This window comes from Ostrea edulis, chromosome 4 (genome assembly GCF_947568905.1).
Source record: "Ostrea edulis chromosome 4, xbOstEdul1.1, whole genome shotgun sequence".
Classification (NCBI taxonomy): Eukaryota; Metazoa; Mollusca; class Bivalvia; order Ostreida; family Ostreidae; genus Ostrea; species Ostrea edulis.
In genome coordinates this window covers 50,653,520-50,679,056 of record NC_079167.1, presented here as the reverse complement: position 1 = coordinate 50,679,056, position 25,537 = coordinate 50,653,520, and the positions used below count along the sequence as shown (strand labels likewise).

The 25,537-nt window shown below is 33.8% G+C and overlaps 2 protein-coding genes across 5 annotated transcripts in view; one reads left to right on the top strand and one right to left on the bottom strand.

Moving 5' to 3' along the window:
* The window catches only part of LOC125670233 (poly(A)-specific ribonuclease PARN-like), a 35,605-nt gene extending 22,515 nt beyond the window's left edge, over positions 1–13,090 (bottom strand). For 3 of the 4 annotated variants that reach the window (XM_048905308.2, XM_048905307.2, XM_048905309.2), the window contains exons 1-7: positions 13,014–13,083; positions 12,839–12,916; positions 5,078–5,151; positions 4,492–4,559; positions 1,344–1,425; positions 1,123–1,183; positions 446–629 (exon numbers count right to left, since the gene is read on the bottom strand). In XM_048905308.2, coding sequence (XP_048761265.1) covers positions 446–629; positions 1,123–1,183; positions 1,344–1,425; positions 4,492–4,559; positions 5,078–5,151; positions 12,839–12,916; positions 13,014–13,032 — 566 coding nt within the window. In that variant the 5' untranslated portion in view covers positions 13,033–13,083. Of the gene's footprint in view, positions 1–445; positions 630–1,122; positions 1,184–1,343; positions 1,426–4,491; positions 4,560–5,077; positions 5,152–12,838; positions 12,917–13,013 lie in introns of all 4 variants that reach the window. The other variant, XM_048905305.2, reaches the window with a different exon arrangement.
* Positions 13,091–13,240: 150 nt separating this feature from the next.
* LOC125670235 (bifunctional apoptosis regulator-like) overlaps positions 13,241–25,537 on the top strand; it is a 40,625-nt gene continuing 28,328 nt past the window's right edge. The window contains exons 1-5 of the mRNA XM_048905315.2: positions 13,241–13,324; positions 13,896–13,937; positions 15,319–15,561; positions 16,038–16,251; positions 16,383–16,539. Coding sequence (XP_048761272.1) covers positions 15,323–15,561; positions 16,038–16,251; positions 16,383–16,539 — 610 coding nt within the window. The 5' untranslated portion in view covers positions 13,241–13,324; positions 13,896–13,937; positions 15,319–15,322. The remainder of the gene's footprint in view (positions 13,325–13,895; positions 13,938–15,318; positions 15,562–16,037; positions 16,252–16,382; positions 16,540–25,537) is intronic.

Below are 25,537 nucleotides of genomic sequence, written 5' to 3'. Positions count from 1 at the left end.
TATACTTAATATGAAATTTCATACACATTTGGCATGCTTCGATCTGTTTAATCAATCAGACGAATCTGATTCGTAAATATAAATCCCACATTTAAGTGTTACAATATTGTCTAAGGCATAATGAGTTAAATTTCATTTTAATGATATCAACAAAATATATTTGATTATTTCTGGAAAACTCTGTTGGACTGGTAATTTTTTCTGCGGACTGGTTAAAATTATACCCCATCAGTCCAGCGGACTGGTGACATAAAAAGTTAGCTTCAAGCCCTGTAGGGGAATAAACATCACTTTATAACAAGTGTGAATTCACTCTAGGTGTGTTTATTATAAATGTGTCATCTGTTGCTGGATACTAATTAAGATCCTGGTGGTGGTTAATCCCTATACTACCCTGATTAGATAATCTAAGCTCTGTATTCATGGTGTGCAGCTTGATACAAACCAGATGCCCTCTATAAAATCCTTGTGTTCCTCTGGTATATTAATGGGTCCCTTTGTGGTCACAGCTTCAGCCCCACTGTCTGGTGTAACAAAGGCTGGGGAGGAGAAAAGATTGTACTGTTTGTGCTTTTCTTCCAAGGAATCTTTCAACTGACTCTCCTGTGTGGAAGTTAAATATGGTATGCCTGAAATGATACATGCTTAGCAATAATTCAATTCTAAATTTCAAATATTTTCACAGGCAAAATCAGTAAATATACAAACTCATAATGTAAAACAAGATGTGTTTGTGAAACACAAATGCCCCCAATAATGGTAAATTCCATAGATGGACAAGGTCACAAGGACAAATATCTTGGTACCAGTAGAAAGATCTTGTCACAAGAAATGCTCATGTGCAAGATGAAAGCTCTAAAATTTACCATTTAGAAGTTATGACCAATGTCAAATTTTTTAAAAGTCCAATGCCAAGGTCAAAAGGTTTAGTACCCACGGAAAGGTCTTGTCACAAGGAACACTCATGTGAAATATCAAAGCTCTAGCATTTACTGTTCAAAAGTTATTAGCAAGGTTAAAGTTTCAGACAGAATGACAGACAAGATAAAAACAATATGTCCCCCCGATCTTTGATCTCGGGGGCATAAAAAACCTCAAAATAAACATATAGATATACTATACCTTCTTTGAAAACCTTGTTGAAGTCAAAATTTTGAGATGCTAGAAAATCAATGCTTGAGCTCTACAAAAAATAAAAATAAATTACAATCATTTATTTCAATGAGCTCCATCTTTTTTGGCTAGAGCAAAGTAAGAATTGGTTTAAGAGTTACTATTCTTTATTGTATTTACACACACACAAATCCTCAGAAAGCTTAGAAAATATATAGTCATCACTTTACCTGACACATAAATCTACAATCAGGGGCTGCTCTGGAATAAGGTCTTGGGAAAACATAAAAATTAAATGGTCTTGCTTCATACCTACAGTGAGAGTAATATTAATTATAGTACGTGAAACATATGCTCTAACAAAATATTTAAAACACTCATATAAAATTGTCTGTAGTTGACTCTCCTCAATATCAAAACACTAAATTACCATTACTTGTTTTAGGTTGCAAAAATCACAAAATTTAATGCATGCATCAATTATTTCAAATGCTAAAAGGATTGCTGCAGTAATTAACAGTAGTGAAGACAGATGTTGAACAGTGTATGTGCCAAACATTTTTTGTAACATAGAGTAATCCACCCCCTGAGGATCAGACTTGGGACCTCTTGCATATGACAGTCCAGTGCTCTACCGACAGTGTCAACCCTGAGCTAGGAATAAGACTAAATGACACTGTACGATGATATTGCCACATTTAGTAAGAGTTGCCTCTCTTTCCCAAGTGATGGTCGACTGCCACTGAGGTGTAGATTGACAAATTAAAGGGTCAAAGTGACTAGATATGCTTTGCAAGAGAGGGAGGGAGTGGCAGACACTGTGTTATGTTTTCTTTCAATAGCATCCAGCAAAGATTGATAAAGGGAAAGTTAATTACCTCCATCTTACTAATAATATTGTTTGGGGAGGGGGAGGGGGTGTAGTATGCATCATATGCATTATATATTTATTGATCTAGTATTTGCTACTAACTTGAAGAATATGAATAAGTGACAGTGTTCTTGGTGACTTAACTGAACCTGAAACTAATCTAATTCAATTCAAATTGTAATATTACCATAAAGCTGGGGTGGTTTTTTTTCTCGCAAGGTGATAAACTTGGCTTACTTTTAGCAGTTAGAAAGCATTCCACCAAAAATTCACTCACCAAATATGCACCCAATTGTGATTTCAGTATTTGCAAGAGATAACTCTTCCTTGTTCACCCAAATGTTTCCGCTAAAATTATTAGCATGCCTTTGAGCCAGCCAATAGCTTACCAGTAATTTCAGAATGTGAAAAAAAAACACACCAAAAAACCCCCACTATCAGTAATTGTTTTAAAAGGTAGGTATCCTCGTGATCTGTATTTCTAACATACAAATACATTTATCGAAATTTAATTCCCTTTTTTTTCATTGTCTACAACCTTTTATTCTTGATTTCAATATTGCTTTCTCAAACAAAATCAGACTTTATATAACAATTTTTAAATGTGATTTTCCCATTTCTATTTGTCAACAAGTGTACCAGCCATTTTTTGAATATGAAAACGAGCATCTTGTGTTTTCATTCAACCTATACAAATAAGGCCAATTCAACTTAATTGATAGATTATCATCCATGCCCGCCCCTCAAAAATCGACCCACCCCAAATTTTTTTATTTTGCGAAACTTGCGATTTCCGAAAAATTGTCATGTCAGACTCTGGTATTTACACTTTTTGTGTACATTTCTGGTAGAGCAACGTGAAAAGTCAGGCCACGTGAAGAAAATAGATATAGTTTTCTTAATTTCTCGCATTCTTACGGGTGTAAATTTTGAAGAAGATTGGTATCTTTCTGTGTTTGAAATTAAAGCTTAAACTGGAATTCGTCTGTGAAATAAGCATAGATTGATATCCATCTGACATTAAATGATACACTTCTGTTGTCAAAAACTCGTTTGTCATTAGCATAATATTTTTATCAGAAAATAAAAATTAAAAAATAAAATCTTCCCACCCGTACGTCCCATACTTTTTGGTGACCCTGAATGATAATCTACTAATTAAGTTGAATTGGCCTAAAGGACTCAAAATAGATAATGACAAGACAAAAAAAATATCCCATATATTGTAATTTGATGAATAATGACCTGTGATATTAAAAGCAACTCATAAAAAAATCTACATCCATTTTCATTCTGATATTTATTAGATACTATCCAGTATAAAACATGTAAAAAGATGTTTAAAGATTATGGCATGCAAAGATCGTTTTAGTTTGATTGCGTAACCCCCTAACCACTCACATGCACACAATGTACTTTTGACTTTTAAAAACATACACATAATGTCAATTTCAAAAGCAAAAACTCTTTCAATCAAAACTTTTGAGAGTCAGTATTTGAGGTAAGATTTTAGTACACAGTTATTTTTTTCCACATGTTCATTTTTTCCCCGAAATTGTAAATACTCTGTAAAGTCATGCTTTATAAATGTAATCTAAACATATCGGTATCTGCATTTTTTTTCTATTGTGAAATAGCTTAGCTAGGCTGGTGTGAATTCAAAATTTTATGATATATCAGGGAGGGGTGTGTGTGTGTGTGTGTGTGTATAAAATGCATACACAAATGATATGTTTGTCTCACATAATTCTTCTGATTCCTTCATTTCCTTAGCTCTTAATACAGTAGATCTATAACTCATTACATGAAAATGATTTAAAATCACCGTAAACTTTGAACATGGCAATGTGCCAGCAGATCAGTATACTGCATTATCAGCATCATCAGTATGGATTAACACATGATCAAAGTGTATAAAAACAGCCATCCCTACTCTTCCACAGCCATGGTAGTGTAGTTCAAGGGGGAATTATTTAACCTGCAAGAAAGTAACCAGGCCCCAACATGGGTGCCAAAAGTAATAGACATGGCATTCTACCTCTACTGAGGATAGAAATAGCTCCACAGCTCGAGGATAGAAATGGTTCCACAGCTCGAGGATAGAAATAGCTCGGAGCCTCCACAGCTCGAGGATAGAAATAGCTCGGAGCCTCCACAGCTCGAGGATAGAAATAGCTCGGAGCCTCCACAGCTCGAGGATAGAAATAGCTCCACAGCTTGAAGATAGAAATGGCTCCACAGCTTGAAGATTGAAATGGCTCCACAGCTCGAGGATAGAAATGGCTCCATAGCTTGAAGATTGAAATGGCTCCACAGCTCGAGGATAGAAATAGCTCCACAGCTCAACTGAGCAAAATGATTAACCTACCAGGAAGGTCATGTATTTGACACCACTATATCAGGACACACAATCACACAGTACTGGAGAGAAATTTGTGCTCATTTTTTTGAATTATACAAAATCAAGATACACTAGATTTAAATGTGAGTTACACTCTAAAACTTACTTATTGTTTTCTTTGTTAAAACAAAATGTACAAAGTCCCACTTGAAACACCAGGAAGTCACATGAGCCCTAAAATTAAACAAACCAATTATCAATGATTGATAACATGTTACATTTAATCAAACCTTTAATAGTTTGAGTGATAAGTTTGCTAAAATTAAGTTTAAACTAGCTACAACTGTCCAGAATTGGACAAATATCCCTCACTGGGTTTCTCGCAAAAGAATTGCTACCATGTCATTAAAAGAGTCTTAAAGCTCTGGAGTGTGTTCACAATGTTGACATTGACAGACAAAATTTTCTTAGAAAATGTCCAGACAAAATCCTGGGGGGAGTGAGATGCGGTGCTGGGTTAACCTCTATGCTTAAACTTGTTAAAAACAGTATTCAATACCCCCCCCCCCCCTTCAGACCTATTTACTCTCTGGGAAACAAAAACACTACCCTAAAGTGTATAACTAATAATCAAATCTGCATTATAAAGTAAAACAGTACATGAGTACAAGTAATTTTCAATCTAATCCTCAGTCTCATTGGCTTTTCATAATGACATTATATTATTCAAAAGAAATGAATCAATTCTGTACCTTTCTTAGCTTTTGGTATCTCTCTTCAGGTGTGTCCAGTGGTGATATGTAATAGGAGCTGGATGCATGAAGACCTATAATACCATTACAATGGGAAGGAATCAAATATCTAGAAAATCATAATAAATACATACATATTTCATGAAACATGACAAAAGGCCCATGGGTCTTAACTGTCACCTGAGTATCACTCGTTACATACACAGCGAGTGTTGCATGTTGATGGTGCGCAGAGAATGTATATTTCAAACCCACAGAACAGAATTCAGATTTGTGATAAGTCATTACACATCATTTGGTACATGTAATAAGCAACCTGTGCCAAGAATGATGTCCTTTTATTACTATACATTGTTGCCTCGATCCAAATGGAAGGGAAGGGCAGTAGATGGAGACAGAAATGGTGATCCCTATATACCATCTCAACCTTGTTTGTAGGGACTATCCCTATCAACTTCGTTTGTTTGCTTGGATTTCTCGAAAAAAGATCGAACTTAAGTCAGAGTTTTTCTTTTTAAATCTGAGCAGTCAAAATTTTAGTAAAATCTCAGACTTCAGTCCAAGTTCTGACTGAAGTTTCTTTTGAGAAATCCATGCCAGGAGTAAAACCGATTCTTTACAAGCGGCCCGAGGCCCACAATGCTCATCTGAGCCACCATACAGAGATCTTACTGGATCCAATAGCTACTCAATAATAAGCCGAGTACTGTATTCTCTTTAGAGAATTCTCTAAAGAGAATACGAGTACTGCTACTTGACCATTAGATTTACCCGTCAATGAATGCTTGCATATTATTTTCATAAAAAGTAATTTTCATATTCATATCCTGTTGGGAGACAGCAACATTCCCACAGCAATTTTAAATCTTTAGAATTTTAATTACTATACACCACTTAAGCCTTAATTCAGTTTAAGAAATATAATTTACATATATTCATCACATTATAGGCATACATAGTAATATAAGCAGAATTTTTTTAGGGTCTGTAGGGGGGCCAAAATAAGGCCCCATTTCCAATGCTTAAAAGCAGGTATTTTCCCAGTTTTTGCTTTGAAATTCCCAAACAATGAACACAAACCAAGCAGGGTAGCCAAATCGTTCATAAATCTTCTTCACAGGCCAACAGATTACAATTTTTGTTTCAAAATTCTTAAGTAAACCTAATTTTTTGGCCTCTGCTTATTTGAATGAGGTCAGATTTGACCAAAATGAAAGTCAGAAGGAGCCCATGCAATTATACCTTAAAGCACTCTGAATTGGGTTTACCCCCATTTCTTTGTATGAAACATTTTCCCCAATTTCAAGCAAATGTCGCTATTTTTCCCAATTGGAAAGGTCCTGGCCCTTGAAATCAAGACCTGAAAAAAAAAAACCTGAGGGGGGGGGGATTGGGATTAACAGTGTAAATAAACTCAATTTCACACTACATTAGGAGGCTTGTATAAGTTAATTTAACCTACTATGAAATCAAAGCGGTTTGAAATTATATTTTTATTGATTTTCATTCCCCAAATTTCCCCACCTTTGTATCAATCAAGAATATGCCAAAATGACAAAGCCAAATCATCTATGCACTTTAAAGCACTGTGTATTTTTATTCAAACATTTCTAGGACTTACTGAGTATGCACATTACAATATACAAACAACATAACAGGCATCACACATGCCGAGACTTTATAAAGGTTGCACTCCCGTATTAAATCTGTTATATATTCTGAGTAAAATTCTGCAACTTAAAGTGCATGTTACAATAAACATAGCATGATACTATTAACATAGCCCTGGGTTGAACATTATTGGCATTTCAAAACAAACCCCTTAATGAACTGTCAGGGCAAAACAAACCCTTTAATGAACTGTCAGGGCAAATTTAGCATGTAATGACAGATTCACAAAACAAACCCCTTAATGAACTGTCAGGGCAAAACAAACCCCTTAATGAACTGTAAGGGCAAATTTAGCATGTAATGACAGATTCACAAAACAAACCCCTTAATGAATTGTCAGGGCAAATTTAGCATGTAATGACAGATTCACAAAACAAACCCCTTAATGAACTGTCAGGGCAAAACAAACCCCTTAATGAACTGTCAGGGCAAATTTAGCATGTAATGACAGATTCACAAAACAAACCCCTTAATGAATTGTCAGGGCAAATTTAGCATGTAATGACAGATTCACAAAACAAACCCCTTAATGAATTGTCAGGGCAAATTTAGCATGTAATGACAGATTCACAAAACAAACCCCTTAATGAATTGTCAGGGCAAATTTAGCATGTAATGACAGATTCACAAAACAAACCCCTTAATGAACTGTCAGGGCAAAACAAACCCCTTAATGAATTGTCAGGGCAAATTTAGCATGTAATGACAGATACACATCTTGTACAATAGCCATTGAAAATGGAAGATGCATTACTCAATAAAACTAACAAAACTTGTAGAAAAAATCTTTGCACACAACATAAAGATGATTTAACTAATTATATTAGTTGGTCAAAGTATTGAAATTTTTGAAAAATAATTGTAAGGAATATTTAAACCATGAAATACACAATTTTAATTCTTGAAGATATTCCATTCATATAGCAACAAAATGAAATAGTACATAAACTTAGTTGACCTATTATAGACTGTTGTACAACAAATAAGGCGTTTCCTTTCTTTTCATATTTACTAGCAAACGGCCTAAACCAGAAACTGGCATTGATTTTCGCTTGCCTGGAACTTCTACAATTGGGAGCCCTAGATATCAGGTGATGGTAACTGCACACCCGTTTCAGAGAAGTTGATTATGCAAAAACATTAATGCAAGATGGACAACTAACAAATGCAATACCAGTAGGTCACCTGAGTGCCAAATTTTCTCCACTTGTGTTTGATCCCTCCCTTTTATGATTCACATTAACAATTATTAAAAGAATGTGGAATCTACCATTAGTCACAACTTTAAAGCTTGTATACAATATCAGAAGTTTATAGAAGTAATCAATGAATTGTTGCATACAGAATGATATTATGCAGTGACATAGACAGTAATTAAAACATAACCTTTTAATAAACAATGTTACTTATAACAGTGAAGCTGTGTTACAATAAAGTTTATCGTAAAATATCAGCCATTATGGCATGTCCCGTGTGAATAAGGCCACCTTAAAAAAAATCATTTGCTTGCCTGATCCAGTATTTAAAATATGGGTGGGTAGGTAGTTGGAAATCTTTTTTAAAGAATTTTATTGAACACAGCATTGTATTACTGGCACATGGTTTGTTGTTACACCAGACAATTTTGAATTTAGTGTCAATCACCAAGATGCTTCTCATTATGTTGTGTTTAGTGTTTTCATTGTGATCAAGTAGTTTCAGACAAACTGGCATTGATAGGATGAGAAGATTCTGTAATGTTAAAAAATTCATCCATTCTTGGAGGCTAAAAAAAGTGTTCAGTATGGCTGTTTTTATCAGTGGGTCAGTAGAGGACAATTTTATAAAGGTGAACTAATAAATTTCTTGCAAATAATTTATACACATTTCTATTCTATTTAATAGCAAAGGACAAATCTGACAATGAAAAAGTTAATTTTCATAACACGAAATCAGAATGATTACATTTTGAAAGCAATGAAATAAAAGGTGCAAGTTGCTTATCATGAGTGTTTTATTATGTGAAAATTTTAATTCAATTGACAAAATGAATTTCCAATTTTTTGGTCCGGACCCATTTTCAAACAATTTAAAATTGCTGTGGAAAATCCCTGGTATAATTTGGAACTTTTATTCATCATGTATATGGAAGAAAAATGAAAGAAAAGGTGAGCAAGCTCACATACCCCATGCTCCAACATTGCTTGACCATTGTCACCTCACATAAAGAATGGTAATGCTATGCATTACTGCAAAAACGGGATATACAGGCTCAAAATTCTAAGTTTAAAAGGGGTATAACTCCAAAAATAATTATTGGATCAGAATTTCCTGGGAATATGCACATCTACACAGTGTGTCCTTTATAACTACACAGTTTCATGAAATTCTGTTGAATGGTTTCAGAGGAGTTGCGCTGACAAGAAAGGGACTGATGGATTGACGGGTCAAAAACATTATATCCTACGCAACTTCATAAAAACCCCGACTGTATTATACCATGCAGTAATGTACCACAATATGTAATGCATCATACTGAAGGCTTATTTTTGTTAAAATAGGTCAACCATAACAAAAAATCTTGATCAGTATCTATTCATTTCAATAATAATAGGTAACCACATATCAAATTTCAGATTTCTCAATTAAAGCACAAGTGGAAAAAAAGTCCGGAAAACTATATATCTGTCTCAAAGTCCCATTTATTTCATAAAAATCAATCAACATTGACGAAACTTAAACTTGCATGATCTGTAAGCATACAGTAGTAACCCACATACTAAATCTAAGCTTTCTAAATCAAAGCATGATGGGGAAAATGGCAGAAAACCAAGTGGGACAGACTGACAAAGAGGAAACCCATAGCCCCATTCAGGTTCACAGGACTAATAACATCACTATCTATTTCATAAAGGAACATGTCATCTTCAATACTGTCCAAAGTTTGACTCAGTTTTCCCTATTCATTTCAACAAATTCCCTACGCTCATCTTGTATACATCCTACCCTTCAAAACTCTACAGAATTCCCCCTGTCAACCTCTATAATTCATGCCGTTTGCTATTTATCAGCTGTAGCAAACCTGCTACTTGACAACAGACAAAGGCTACAGGCAACCCGGCAATCAATATTGATTGGTGCATCTTTTACATTTAACAATTTTTGACAATTTGACAATGAAGTAATATTAAGATAAATGATAAAATTTGTTACCAAGTGAACATCTGTATTGAACTAAATCAGTATCTTGATAGCTCCTTGCACAAGTTTACTTGATAAAAATTTTTATCATTCATTTTCAATATTTTCTCATTGTCAAACCACCAACTGTGCATCCTGGTTTATCTATGGAATATTAGGGGTGGATCCAAGGTGTTTTGCTGCAAAACTATTGGAGGCATTCTTGGGCCAAGGAGCAAAACACTACAACTGTCTAATGAGCAAAGCAGGTCATTAAAGTTTAAACTCATTTAAAAACAATATACACCACGTTACAGGTATTAACAGTTTTGAGGTCAATACAATACTTCACTACCTGAGAAGTACAACATTCACCTAGCCCTGATGGTAGCTAAAGCATTATATTGACCAGTTTAAGGGTAGCTAAAGCATTATATTGACCAGTTTAAGGGTAGCTAAAGCATTATATTGACCACTTTAATGGGTAGCTAAAGCATTATATTGACCACTTTAAGGGTAGCTAAAGCATTATATTGACCACTTTAAGGGTAGCTAAAGCATCAATTTGATCATGAAAATGTCAATAATCTTTTTTATTAATACAGAACTGAATAATTCAAAACATCAAAACTGGCTACTAGAGCCTATGAAATGATAATTGTTATCTATCAGAGTTTTTGAAATCCGCCAGCTCCACCTGCAAAATCTGTAAATATTTCTAAAGTCCGGTGATTTTTTATCTATGATGCGTCCAAAGGTGTGGTAATATGTAAACGATCAATACGCAAGTTCCGAAATATCAACTCTTCTGTGATGGAGGTACATTCAGTATTCCGTTGAACCGTGGGTACAAGATGCATACAAATGTTATAGACTAGCTATGTAAATAAAGATAAGTTATTAAAGCGTAAATTTTGTTTATATATCAGCTGTTGCAATACATTAAACTGACCATATGAAGAATAATATTTGTTTGAATTAGGCCATTAAATTAAATATGATTTTATTTTTTTTTATTTTCTCTTCTGCACGAGTGATACTTTAATCAAAGAAAGTTGGTGATTATCGATTTTTATTCGAGCTATTTTATTATCAAATAATCATAAACTTACTAAAATTGTGTGTCCTAACATTTTGGGTGCTTTCATGATGCCTGATAATCATCCTTTAGGTAATATATGAAGGTAGAGATAAGCATTTGTACCCACCGCATGTGGAAGAAAGTATGTTCTGCGTCTCATTGTGCATAAGAGTTCCAAAAAGGGAAAGAACTATTGGGTAACTTGGAAATTGTGTATTAAGAACTTTAACCTCATGTGGATAATAGGGAGGACTTGATTCAGCAATATGTTTCAACAGACTCAATAAATCACAGGCTGTGGATGGGTATAAAAGGGAGGACTTGATTCGCTGAGAAGTTTAAACATACCCACTAAATAACAGGAAGGACTTGATTTGGTGATACATTTAAAAAACCCGCTACATCACAAGCTGCTAATGTAAGACATTACCAATCTTAAAAAAATTTTACCTACAGGATTTATTAAAGCAAGAGGCCCATGGACCACATCACTCACCTGAGTCACTTTGGACCATATCTTATGATTTTCCCTATATATTCGCAGTTAAAACTTTGAACCCTATTGTGACCGAAACCTACCCCCGGGCCATGACTTTTACATATACTTGAATCTGTACTATGTCAGGGAGTTTTCATGTAAACAGCTTTTCTGGCCCAGTGGTTCTTGAGTTCTCAGAAGATTTTTAATTGATCCCACCTTATTTTTGCGATTATCTCTCCTTTGAAGGGGACAAGACCCTTCATTTGAAGAAATTGAATTCCCTTCACCCAAGGATGCATTTTGCCAACTTTGGTTGAAAATGGCCCACTTTTTCCAAGGAAAATGTAAAATGTTTACAGATAGACTGACAACTGGCAATCCGAATAGCTCACTTGAGCATTCAGCTCAGATAAGCTTAAAACTGCTTTTAAACACAGATTTTTAATTTTCAAATAAAAACATTGCAAAAGATGTATAGTTTATGTTCCAGAATAGATAGATTCCGTTGATTTGGAAATTGTCATGTGTGCGTTATCTTGGGTAATTCTCCTGAATATTCACATCATAGACGTTGATGTAAGCAAACTGAATTTCATCTGGGATTTAAAAAGGATATGGATTCTTCCTATTTCACAAAAGATATTTTAGCAAGTATGGCAATAGGAAAAAAACTTTACAAAGCATTTTTGATCGTGATTTTAGCTCTCAGACACTTCGAAATGGGGGCTGCACCCAGCATTCTATAATTTTTTAAAATCTATGTAGTTAACTCAAATAATCAGCTTGACTTGTCAGGGCTGCCATCTCTGCATAATTACACTCAAATGCTGCAGGGCATTCTAATCAATTTTATCAAACAAAACATTGGAGAACTTCATATCAAAGCCAAAATGCAAATGGTGGTGTGTTTACACTCCGTTTAGCAATGGAAATAACTGCTCATGCAAAGTCGCGTGCTATTGGGGACCAGACCGGCATACTAAAAACTTCCCCACTTTTGTTATAATCCAGGGGCATTGATCAGTGTTTCACAAACAGAAACACATCTTTTTCCAAAACAGCAGTTTTTCGTCATAAAATTCACAACTGAAATGGTACAGAACCCTGTACCAAAGAGGGTCAATTAAGAACTGGGCCATTCACTAATGATTTAGATTGTAGATAAAGCATTCTTACAAAAATTTAGAATCCACTTCAAAAGTGTTGAATAATTTTAAATTGTATAGTCTATAGATCTATATGTTCAGTGGATCTTTTCTGTGCCTATTGAATAACTTGATTGTATTCGTGTAACAGCAAATCTTTTCTGTACCTGCCGAATAACTTTTAATTGTATAGGCCTACATGTTACAGTGAAGATTTTCTGTACCTGAAAATTCTGTATCAACACTAAGAAAATCTGATTCTGCAATAGCCTTCTCCACTTCTGGAAGGACGGATTGAAAATCTGTGAAAAGACATTAATCAAAATTATTCACGAAACATAGCTTCTGTCTATTTTTGCCTGATCAAAACTGTTCTGCTTTCACCGTGTTTCCACTCACTCTTTCTTGTCACTTCCATGACTAGGCCTAGACGAAAGTGGAAAGTGCCGAAAGTGCGGCAAATATCAAGGCCGCTTAGAACAGCTCAAAAACTAAAACAAAAAGCTTTACAAAACGATATTTTTATTTTTCATTAATATTTATACGTATATCATTAAATCAAAAGTTTTTATTTGCTTAACTATTTGCAAAAATTTATACTTTAGATATAGTTTGATTTTTTTCTAGAAGTTATAAGCGGTAAGAATAAAAGTGAAAATAGAGTCTACAGAAAAAACCCCAAACAAAGTCGAAACAGAGCTGGAAATAGGGTAGGCTTTTAAACTTTCAATGGATTATTGTACCTATCTTTGATAAATTATGTTAATGATTTTTCCCCTGTGATATAGGGTCCTGGCTTTTTAACTTGTTGTACATTGGAAATCCCACCGAAGTTCCAATATTTCTTTATAAAGTTACAATGATTGTGTGAATAATCTTACCATTTTTGTAATTTTTTTGTCTTTGTTATATTAATTAAACAGCAAAGCATGTCAGTGTGATGTAATTTAGGGCTATTATTCGGCTGAGATTTGGCTTGTTTGGACTGACGCCTTCACCAGTGAAGGTGGCAGTCCAAATATCCACCCAAGCTGAATCTCAGTATGATTACGATTGTACACGCTAGCATACATGTATTATTTTCACAACCAACTTAATTCGTTGGAGATACTTTTTGGACGTCAGTTGTTAGAAATTTTAAAGAAATTGACCATTTTAAAGGGTATGTAATCCAGTTTTGAAGGACACAGAAAAAATAATTACAGTATCTATATTTCTTAATTACACACTGTAAGTTTGTTTATTCATTTTATAGATTATGGTAGTTATAATATTTTTTAGTGGCTTCATGCATCACTAGTCTCAGGGATACAGAGAGGATAAGTAAGTACTAGCTATTTATCATGTTCATTGGAGTTTTAATCATTGTTTAAGCTTCTGGCTAGTTGTATTCGGCGCATCTGAGCATCACAATTTTTCTTTAAAAAAATATCACTCATTTTTTAACGTGCGTTTCAGGCTTGATATTTCTCCAGAAGTCGCACATGGTGAGGTCACAATAGGGGTAGTTTTAAAATGATACACAGGCACTTGAGGCATGATAGATCATGCAACCCCCCCCACCCCAACCTTCTACACACCTTTTCAACTTATGCATGGTATTATACATACAATTCATTAACTAATATCACCTAAAAATGTAATAAATCATGTTTTCAGCGATTGTAAAAAGAAATATCACAGATAACAAGATTTTTTTTACTAATATGGAACAGAGATTTTTATAATCTTTAATGTATAAATTTACAAAACATCAGTATAAAAAGAAAATAAGTCTGTTTATCCCAGATCAGAATAAAATAAGGGGGGGAGGGGGGGTGCATAATCCATCCCCAAAGGCCTGTGGTTTAACAATGATCTACTCTAAAGAACTGTACATCAATGTATAAATTAAATCCATTCTCACATATAATGCAAATACTTAACAGTTTATCGGAAATTTTATCAATCCCTTATGAATATATCAAAGACCAGTTAGGGTCTTATATGTGCGGTTTCGGTTTAATATGGCATTAGGAGAAATTGTGGTGTTGATGCAGGAGAAGGGGGGGGGGGGGGGGGGGGGGGGGGGGGGGGGGGGGGGGGGGGGGGCTCTGGCTTCAAATGGGTCCAGGCAAGGTGAATATATTTAAAAATATGATATTAACAATTTGAGTAGGAATTATGTATTTAATGTTAAATTGATAAAAGTCTACAGTAATTAATTGATTATCACATGATTTGACCAAACTAATTTGATACTGGTAATCATGGCCTGGTGACTTATACCAATATTTTAGGTCACAGTTGAAGGTCAAACAACATCAAATGTACATTATTTCGAATTACATACGTCAGTTAATGGGGGTTACCAGTAGGGGACGTGTGTTGCTTATGCAGTACTCTCGGAATGCTTGTTAACCTGTTGTGCTATTATGTGAAAAAGTAATATTAAAAAAATCTAAGCAGTAGAAGTTTTACTGAAGTAACTATCACCAATGCAGGTAAATGTTTAGATGTTTGTTCATTCTTTTTACATGTATTGTGCTGATAACATGCAATGGTGTGTAGAGAAAATTCCTTTATATGTATGCACATCGTAGTGTGTTACCAGCACAATACATGTCAAAAAATAAGTGTTTAATGCTTCAACAGTTATGTTTCTTACAGACCAAGTATTTATTGTAATACTTATAGACTATCTATTTATTTTATCATCCCCCAGAAATATGGCAGATGATGATTCGGAAGGAAGAGTTGTTCAATACTTCCACCGTCAGGGATCTATGGAGTCAGAATTTATCTGTGGCTGTTGTTCAGACCTCCTAATTCAACCCACCACACTGACTTGTGGACATAGCTTCTGCAGACTTTGTTTAGCACAGTGGTTCATTCAATCCAGGAAGAAAACATGTCCTTTCTGTCAGCAAGCATATGTAGGATGTCCCTCTGTGAACATCGCTATCAAGTATTATCACAGTTTTACAATCAGGAAATTTTGTTTAAAGATACATACAGTGTATATTATGAATTGCATATATCTTAAAAACTAAGTGTTAGTTAATTAAAAAAAATTAATGTTATTGATTATAATTATCTATGTCATTTTTAATGTTATTGATTATAATTATCTATGTCATTTTTTAATGTTATTGATTATAATTATCTATGTCATTTTTAATGTTATTGACTATAATTATCTATGTCATTTTTAATGTTATTGACTATAATTATCTATGTCATTTTTTAATGTTATTGACTATAATTATCTATGTCATTTTTAATGTTATTGACTATAATTATCTATGTCATTTTTTAATGTTATTGATAATAATTATCTATGTCATTTTTTAAAAGCTTATAATACATGTGTATCATTCATCAATTTGTTCATCTATTTCATCTTTGTTTTATTTCTAACCATGTACTTTTGAAATATTGTAGAAACATAATTGAAAAGTCTTACTGGGATAAATTAAAAGAGAGGGAGGCAGAAGTTAGCAATCCAGACAATGAGAATTTGATAAGGATTTTAGAACAGGACGTCAGTGTACCATCAAACTCTCCTCGGAGGAATGTTTTCAATCTACAACAAAACGAAAATGCACAGGCTCAAAATTTCTGCTCTGGAATATGTGTTATGGGTGGAATAATATTAGTAAGTACTTTATTTGTTTTTAATTCTTTGTCCTTTGTTAACACAGTTGAAATCATCTTGACAATCACACTACTATTGTGTACAATGATAATATCTAATGCGTACATTGATGTACATGTCCTGCTTTCCAGCTAATATACCTTGTGATGTACTGGAGAAGCTCGGGGTCAGATTTGCTCATTCACAAACCTCCGATTCGATGGAGTACAGATGATGTAGCTGAGTGGTTGTCTGATCTTGGTTCATGGACTGCTGACTATCAAAAAATGGCAAGGCTTAATACAATAGGTAGGGATTGCTGATACATGTATTCCAAACTTACACAGTTTCCTCAGAGTTTTATTAATTTCATTACAACATTTCAGGATTAAACATCTAGATAAATTTTTCATTGCATTTAAAGGGGGTATGTAAGTGTTATGAATTGTTATTATGTATAATGCAATGTAATTCCTCATGCATTAACGTTTAATGTATTGTGACATTATGAAATAATGACAGTCTTTCAAGTTACTGCCGGAACACCATTTTTCTCTAAGTTTTATACACGCCTATACAATTTTTTATCCCTATGAATTTCTGGTTTCTTGCAAGGTGATTCTAAGCCATAGAACTTGTAACCTGAAAATTAAAAAAACCCAAAACAGGTACAGATTTCTACACTTTAAAGATACCAGAATTCAAACAATATTTCTAAAAATGGGGTTTTACATGTGCCAGTACTTAGTTTGCAAGATAGAACTGGTTGGAATTGCTTCTCAAATTGATACTAGCTGACAACCAGGGGTGGAGGGGGTGGGGGGGACAAAGTGTCAAAAACACATCTAGTCTACATATTGCAGAAATTGATATATTCCCTGTATTGAAACATAAACTTTTCAAAAGAGAGTGCAAGAAACTACATAATTATTGTGTAATTCATCTTTGATAATAGTTTACCATGTGATTCATAATATTTCTGATGCATCAAACTCAGCTCAGCTAAGCTCGCCTACTTTTGGGGTCATTTTTCTGTGTTAGGAAAGGGAAATACTTAATCTCTGTCATATAACCACACCTCCCAGAGGTGGCAGAAGGTATTTAACATCAGAGAGGCGAATTGGATTGGGAAAATGGGGGATCTGACCTATTTAGATTTCTACCAGTTTCTTGATAATTTTATTTCTTTTTGTCATTAACCTTTATGACACAATATAGAATAAAAAAAAGCTTAATTTATGTGCTTTAATGGGGGATAGAAATGAGTTATTGTTCCTTGTGTAACGTCGCTACGTGTCCCGGTCCAAGTGATAACTTCCGCATCATTGTAAACACTTGTAAAACACTCCAGTCCAGATGTTCTCTAAAAGTTTAACTGTCCAATTCGACAATGCTTGGAATCAGCAAATCTATCGAGAATATTTGAAATTGAAACGGTCTGAATTCTGTGAATATAAACAGCAAAGCAAGACTGACCAGCCTATCATCGTTCATAGTAGACCTGCTCCAGTGATTGACGTCTTATTGTAGAAAATGATCTTCGCAAGGCAAAGAACCAACAAACTGGCATAGTAGTGTAGACCTAATTGATATAATCATTCCTATTCTATTTTGTAGAATGATTAAAATACCTGTTACTATTTCAAAACTTATTTTCTGTTTTTCTTTTCTTAAAAAATTATGACTATTTTGTTCATTTATTTATGGAGCTATCTCTTGATCTCTTTAAAGTTGATATAATCCCAAATTTTATTGAAACAGTAATTGACTTCAGTGATTGAAATCAATCTCCGTGCAGATTGAATGATGGTAGGAAATTGTTTGTTCAATAGCATTACGTTTAACATGCATTTTCATAAAAGGGGGGGGGGGGGGGGAGGGGGTCATTGCAATAAATCTAGTGAGGCAGTTTACCACATTGCCACAATGGAAGCTACACTTGTAAGTGACAAAAACTTCTTATCATTGTACCAATAGCAAACCACGGAAGGTGGTATCTGAATTGATATCCGAGTATGTATCGTTATTAGCCAATGTCCTGTAGAAATCTGAGTCAAGCTTCTCTGCTTTTCCAAAGTTGGCATTTCTATTGTATACATCAAGTCTGTTGAAAGAAAATACAACACGGTTTTTATAATTCACGCAAAGATAATGCTTGAATGTAAGATGCAGTTTTGAGTATATCAAATTACCTGTCAACAAGTTCTCTCCTCTGACCTGAGATTGTCACATTTGTTTTTCTTAATTCGTTTATAAATTGAACTAAACTCATTGAACCATATTTGTAGTTCTTCATTGTAATTTCCTTTGCAAAGCCCACTGCACCGATTGAAAATATAAGCGAAGAAAAATATTGTGAAACTTTAATGTACGTAAGCAAGATGTTCTTGGACCAAGACAAGTATCACCGCTGGGAAACAGGGGAACACTGTTGTGAACAATTCACTCACGAATCTTGATAAATGTATTACGTCTGTTTCAGAATGCTGGGAATATTCTATTAATAGAAATGAGAAGTTGAATGTAGATATAAAATGTTTGAAGATACACGAGAGTGTGAATTACTGTATGGCAGCATACTTCATGAAGCACATTAGCACTTCATGAAAAGTATGACTCCATGAAGTTTTGCAGTTCATACCCTCATTTTTCTTCAAAGATGAAATTTATTTCTTAAAATTGAATGCACTGCAGATGTAATTATATATATTTTATTTATATATCATATGAATCTTTATCAATGTAATATGTGTCTATTCCAATGGCTAGGAATTCTGACAGAAATGAAAGTGAATGGAAATATAAGAAATGATTTCAATTTTGATAAACACATATGCAATATGCTTCAAGCTGACATACTTTTTATGAATCACATTTCGCCATTCCTCTGACCACAGATTGCCAAGGTATTCACTGCTTCAATGCTGATGTCACAAATTTTGAACACCATGTTCTAGAACTTGTTCTATAAATATACTTATACTTGTATTGTTTGCACCAGAAGTATTGAGACTTGGTCAAATTTGTGACCAATGTGACCGTAAATTCAGAATAATACATGTACAGTGATTTGGAAATCTGTTCTTGTTGTTTACTAGAACTAAAACATCATCTGGATTTAGAAAAGTTTACAGTATATTAGTCAAAATAAACAAAGTGTGCTGTTGTCCATTGCTCTTTCTCTCCGTTTCTCTCTCTATCTGCAGACAGAGATTATTTAATGTATATGTATATATTTGAGCTGATGCAGTATGGTATGAAAAACACATTCTCACAAGTTATAGCCTCTGTTTTGTTTTTTTAACAGCATATTTGTCTGATTTATTATTATGGTAATGTAGAAAGTTCAACCAGGACAAAATTTTAGATATATGTTTGGAGAATTTTATATATTAATTATAATAATGGAGTATTTGCTTGACAGATTTCATTATTGTTCAGCCTTCAGTAACATGACTGAACAATTAAATCCTACTTTAACTTATAGATTATATCCTACTGCATTGTTTTCTAAAAACACAGACTTTTGTGTTGAAATATTAAACACAGCTGGATGTTACTTTATGATATATAGCATCCCCCGACATTCTCTTTGTGTTAAAATGAAGCATACAATTTTAATCTGTGTACTGTTTGGGTGTTAATTGACATGCATAGTAATTTAACAGTTGATTGCATGGCAATTTCGTTTTTAAAAGCTTTCTAATGTCATTTAAGTTTGGTACTGTTCCTGGTAAATATATTAGACTAATACAAATCAATACAGAGCATGCAGAAAGCCTCAGGGCTATTGTGGAAGCCTGGTGTTTATCATTAAAGTTATTGAAACTTGTTTACATTTTAAATGCAAGGAAACATCTTGTAGCACTCTCCAATTTGATGAATAAGATCAATAGAGTATCAACTAAATTAATGTTCCATAAATGATTTACGGGTAAATGCATGAACAGTTGTCCATTTCAATCGAGACAGCTAGAGTACATGTTTGCCTAAGAAGAAAAGTATGGAAAACATGAAGAAAATCACATTTTAAAAATCTTTAAACAACTATATTGGTATTTTTTATTACACATGCAAGAATTAAATGTCCTTATTTACAGCACAGACATTTTTTGATAACATTTCACATACAACAACCTATCTTTATTTTTTGAAAATATTTGTGAATTCTTGTAAATTTATTCAGATATTTCTCCAGCTGATTTAGCTACTGTCAGAATGTCCCATTCATTTTAATATTTAGCAGTTTGCTCTCTTTATATATCATTCTTCTTTCAATACTCCACTATATATTAAATTGTGAGACCACAAACACCGAGGTCCCGTGTCAGAGCAGGTGCTCAAAGGCCATAATTATCATTTATCCAAGGGATTTAAGATGCATGTACATGTATACTAAATCCCAGACCAAAGTGAGATAATCTTAAATTCATAATGATATATAAAAGTAATCGTACTGATAGATAAATCAACTGGATCCATCGTTGTAAAGCTGGATTTATAGCAAATTTCCAATGTTGAATACCTTAGTTTAAAAAAGGCGCTGTATTTTATTGAAACTAATCAGGAATGGTTAAAAAACGAACTGAAATGCTGCATTATCCATTGGGTGGTTAATGATTTATACAGAGGTACCGTGTCTTGGTCGGCATTAATTGGCACTTTAAAGAACCATCTTTTCTACAGCCCTGAGCGCTAAGCATAGGCCTAAATTTTGCAGCCCTTCACCGGCAATGGTGAGGTCACCATATGAGTGAAAGATTCTTGAGAGGGGCGTTAAACAATATTCAATCAATCATTTCCCAAGGAATTTGTTTGGGAGGTTGTTTACTTTGTATACACCTGTCATAGACAGCTTGTAATATAGTATGGTACAGCTTGTCTGTCTATGTTTCAGCTCCTTGTGTGTTTGATAAAAACAGTACATTATACATGTAACGTTAGGATCATCAGACTGGGTAAACATATTCCCAAGATAAGAGGAAGAAGGCTATTGTTTTTCAAGGTCATACTTACATGGGTGATTTTATAGACAAAAAACAACATTGAAATAATACTAATATTTAGGCTAGTAATAGTATAATCAAACTTGTGTGCATATTTTTACCATCATAGATGTTATGGAATGGTGCAGTGTTTTTGTGTCTGTCTGTTCATCCATCAGCACCTTGTTGGAAGTTTAAAAAGAGCACTGATAAGGCTAGGATAATCAAACCTGGTACATATATGTTTCCCATTAGTTGAGAGAATATGTTTGTTATATCTATAGGTCAAAGGTTAAGGTCATACTTTCATGGGTATAATCCTGAAGGAAAAACAGTACTAATTAGGCTAGGATAATGAAACTTGGTGTACTTATTCCCCATAGTATTGGTGCCAAGTATATATATATTTTTAAGAAGTGATGATTTTGCTTCTCAAGTTATTGATACTGTCAGATATTAGAGAATGTAGAAAGAACGCTGTCTGAGCCTTTTTTATTTTACCAGTGAATGGTTTATTTGGATGTTATTTCTTTTCTTTGATTACTGCTGCATTTCTAAATTTGTGTTTTTATTCATTCTACTCAAACGAATATAAATGATTTATAAAATAAGCACAAACACGTAGATTAGGATATGAAGCGCTCTGAACGTGCAGTTTACTTATTTCAAAACACTGATATAGTACATAAACAGTTCTTCTTCACAATTACAGTTACACGTAGTCTTCCTTTCTACAAAATAAAACAATTTATTAATGATAAATCAAAATACGCAAGTAAAGCTAGGGTGAGTGGGTGGGGCATTAGTTATCTGCACTATTCTACACACTACCGGCGGTCAGTTAAAACCCGTGTAATGAATAGTTAGATGTCACCTGACAAGGTGACACACATTAGACTGCCCAATACAGGTATGAATAAACACGAATACATGTTATTAGAACCTTTGATAAATACATATTGGATGGGCATGTTTTGCAATGTGAGAATTTCTCTTGTTTTATTTCATGTACCTTTTCAACTGAACAAAATTCATATAGTCTATTGCTATGTAGTGTAAAACAATTATTATTTTGTTACACATAATGTGTAAAAATTAAACAAAGCTGATGTCAGCTTACAATATTTACCATTCTACTTGCTTTATCATTTAACTAAGTCTTTGGAAACTTAAGTTTGGATGAGTGATATTTTACATTGTTCTGAATACATGGCTTTAAATATTACCATTCAAGATGTAGAAGATACTGGTTAAAATTATCTATAAAGCAGATACTTGGGTGTACCTACATAATAATAATTTACAGAATAAGCAGACTTTTAGTGTGTACCTTTATTATGATAATTTACAGATTAAGCAGACTTTTAGTGTGTACCTTTATTATGAAAACTTGCAGATTAATTTTCATTTTCCTATATATCAACTTTTACTAGAGTTACTGTCCTTGGACTTAAAAATGTCCTAGTCATGAATGCAGTACTCACTTTTTTCCACAGACATTGATTAATGAACAAATAAACATTATTATTGTAGTAATTAAGAAATTAATGTCTTTGTAATGCATTATAAGGACCACTTTGCACTTTTGTGTCCTTAAAAATAAAATTCAATATCAGTTTTTTCCCAACTGATTAAAAAAAACAAAAGCACTAATATATTCTATTTTTTATGCTCCCATAATCGGATATTCAGGGGCATATTGGTTTTGGTGTTCACACGTGTATTCCTTGTGACAAAACCCGCTGTTTGGTGTACTTTTGAAAAAACTTTAACTTTGGCCATAACTGCTAGGGTTTTCATATTTTACATGCGTATTCTTTGTGACAAGACCTTTCTTTAGGTAACAAACTTTTTTACCTTCTTGACCTTGAAAAACTTGACTATAACTGCTTAAGCGTTCTAATTTTACATATGTATTTCTTTGTTGTGATAAGATCTTTTGTTTGGTACCAAAATGTTTGACCTCATTACCTTGAAATTTGACCTAGTTTGGCCATAACGTTTGAATGATTAGTGATGGGACTTTCATAAACAAGTGAAATTTTCACTTGTGTATTCCTTGTGACAAGATCTTTCTTTGAGTACCAGAATTACTTTGTTGCCATATGGGGGAATCGGTGTTTCACAAACACATCTTGTTTTAAATTTGCACCTGGTGTTATTTTCACATCTTTGGACTTTAAAATATTTTAAACTTGAATGCCAGCAGGGGCATTTGTGTTATGTTGATGCACATAGTATCATATTGTTGGCTTTGTTGTGCGATTTTTTTAAATTATCACAAATTTTGCTAAGTACTACCAAATGTGGTAGATAGTATATGTTCACTAACAAATAGACAAGTGAACTGGCCTACAAGTTGTTTTTTCTTAAGAATTTAATTCTTATTGTATATATCCAGGTATACTAAAATTTCTTCATGAATGATGATGTCTTAGTAAACAAAAATCAATAGCTCCATCAAATGTTCCGGACAGCAGCCATCTTGACCTGCAAGTAACCCAGCGACAGAGACCAACAAAATTTTAAAATATTTCAATATGCAAGTATTTTGAAATTTTGAAATTGCCCGATACATTTATCGACACCAACTATGATGATATAATCTACAAGGGAAAGCATTGAGACTGTCCAATGTTTATTTCATATAAAACCTTTCATAAGATTTGTGATTCAGTTTTATTGTTCAGACCATGATTCTTTACTTACATTTTAAATACAATGACACATCATTTACTCTTTAGTAATCAAAACAAGAAACATTCTTAATGCTCCAATTTTCATTTTTTACAGAATGCAAGTTTTCATCACAGGATATAGAAATTTGTGAAAAATGATTGAAAGTTTTGTTAATCATTTCTATACAACTCTTCTGATAGTCATATTTGGATAAAAAGTTCTGACCTTGTCGCTATCACTTTATACTGAATCTTCAACCTATATAAAACATGTATATTGACAGCACTTGAAATGCAAGATAAGCTGTCATTTGAATACATTTAGGAATACCTTTCAAGATTCTGAATTAATTGTTCATTGTACTGTATAAGGTTTTTTAGGAGTAAAATTTTGACTCTGAAGTTTATGTCTGACTTATACGAGCATACTACAACTGGAATTTTTATGCCTCTGGAATAAAAGATTCAAGGGCATCTAGTTTTTGGCCTTTTTGTCTGTCCGTCTGTCTAGGGCAAAAATTTAAACCTTTGTCATATCTTAAAGTACACCATAAGAGGTAGACCTTTCATATTTGGTATGCATATTTCTTATGACAAGACCTTTCCATTGACACCAGACACTGGTAAGCATGATTATCTTCTTAAAATGATTGTCTAACTTGCATTTCAACATAATTTGTAGAAAATTATGTCACCATGTATTAATACATTCATATATTGATGCCAAAACATATTGAAACCAAACAATTTTTCTTTCATTTAGAGAGATCAATGTAGATTGACAGATCTCTTCATTGTCCATTAGCATCCACCTAACCACTCCATCAATTTTCTTACCCTTTTACCTCAATCACCTGAGCTGAAAGCTCAATTGAACTTTACTGATCACCTTTTGTCCAGCATTGTCACAGTCACTGAGTCCTGTAGTACCTACCCTACCTCGATGTAGTGTAAATGGAGACAATAAACGTGGCTTGTGACAATGTTTGTCCAGCATCCATCTGTAAACTCATAACACATTTAATTTGTCGAATTGGGCAAGTCATTATTTCAGTAGGAAATGTGATTATTATGCCCCCTTCAAAGAAGAGGGGTATATTGCCTTGCACCTGTCAGTTGATAGACCACATGATCTTGAGATGAACCATTCACTTGATCTTAATGATATATCATATGTGGGTTGGTTGATTTGGAGGTCAAAAGTAAAGGGTCAATCCACTCTGGACATAGGAAGATACTGTCTGCTCAATATCTTGAGAACATTTTGCCTGACAGACATCAAACTTAGTACACTGGTACATCCTAAGGAGTAGATGACCCCTATTGATTTTCTGGTCACATGGTCAAAGGTAAGGGTCAAACTGGACAAACTGTTCATTCCATATCTTGAGAACCTTTGCTTGACAGACATCAAACTTGGTACACTGGTACATCATAAGGAGTAGATCACTCTAGTAATTTAGGGTTCACATTGTCAAATGTCAAGGGTCAAACTGGACATAGTAATATATTGTCTCCTATATTTTAAGAATCATTTGCTTAATTGACACCAAACTTGGTACATCCTAAGGAGTAGATGACCCTATTGATTTTGAGGTCATATATGGTCAAAGGCCAAGGATCAATCCTCTTTGGACATGGGAA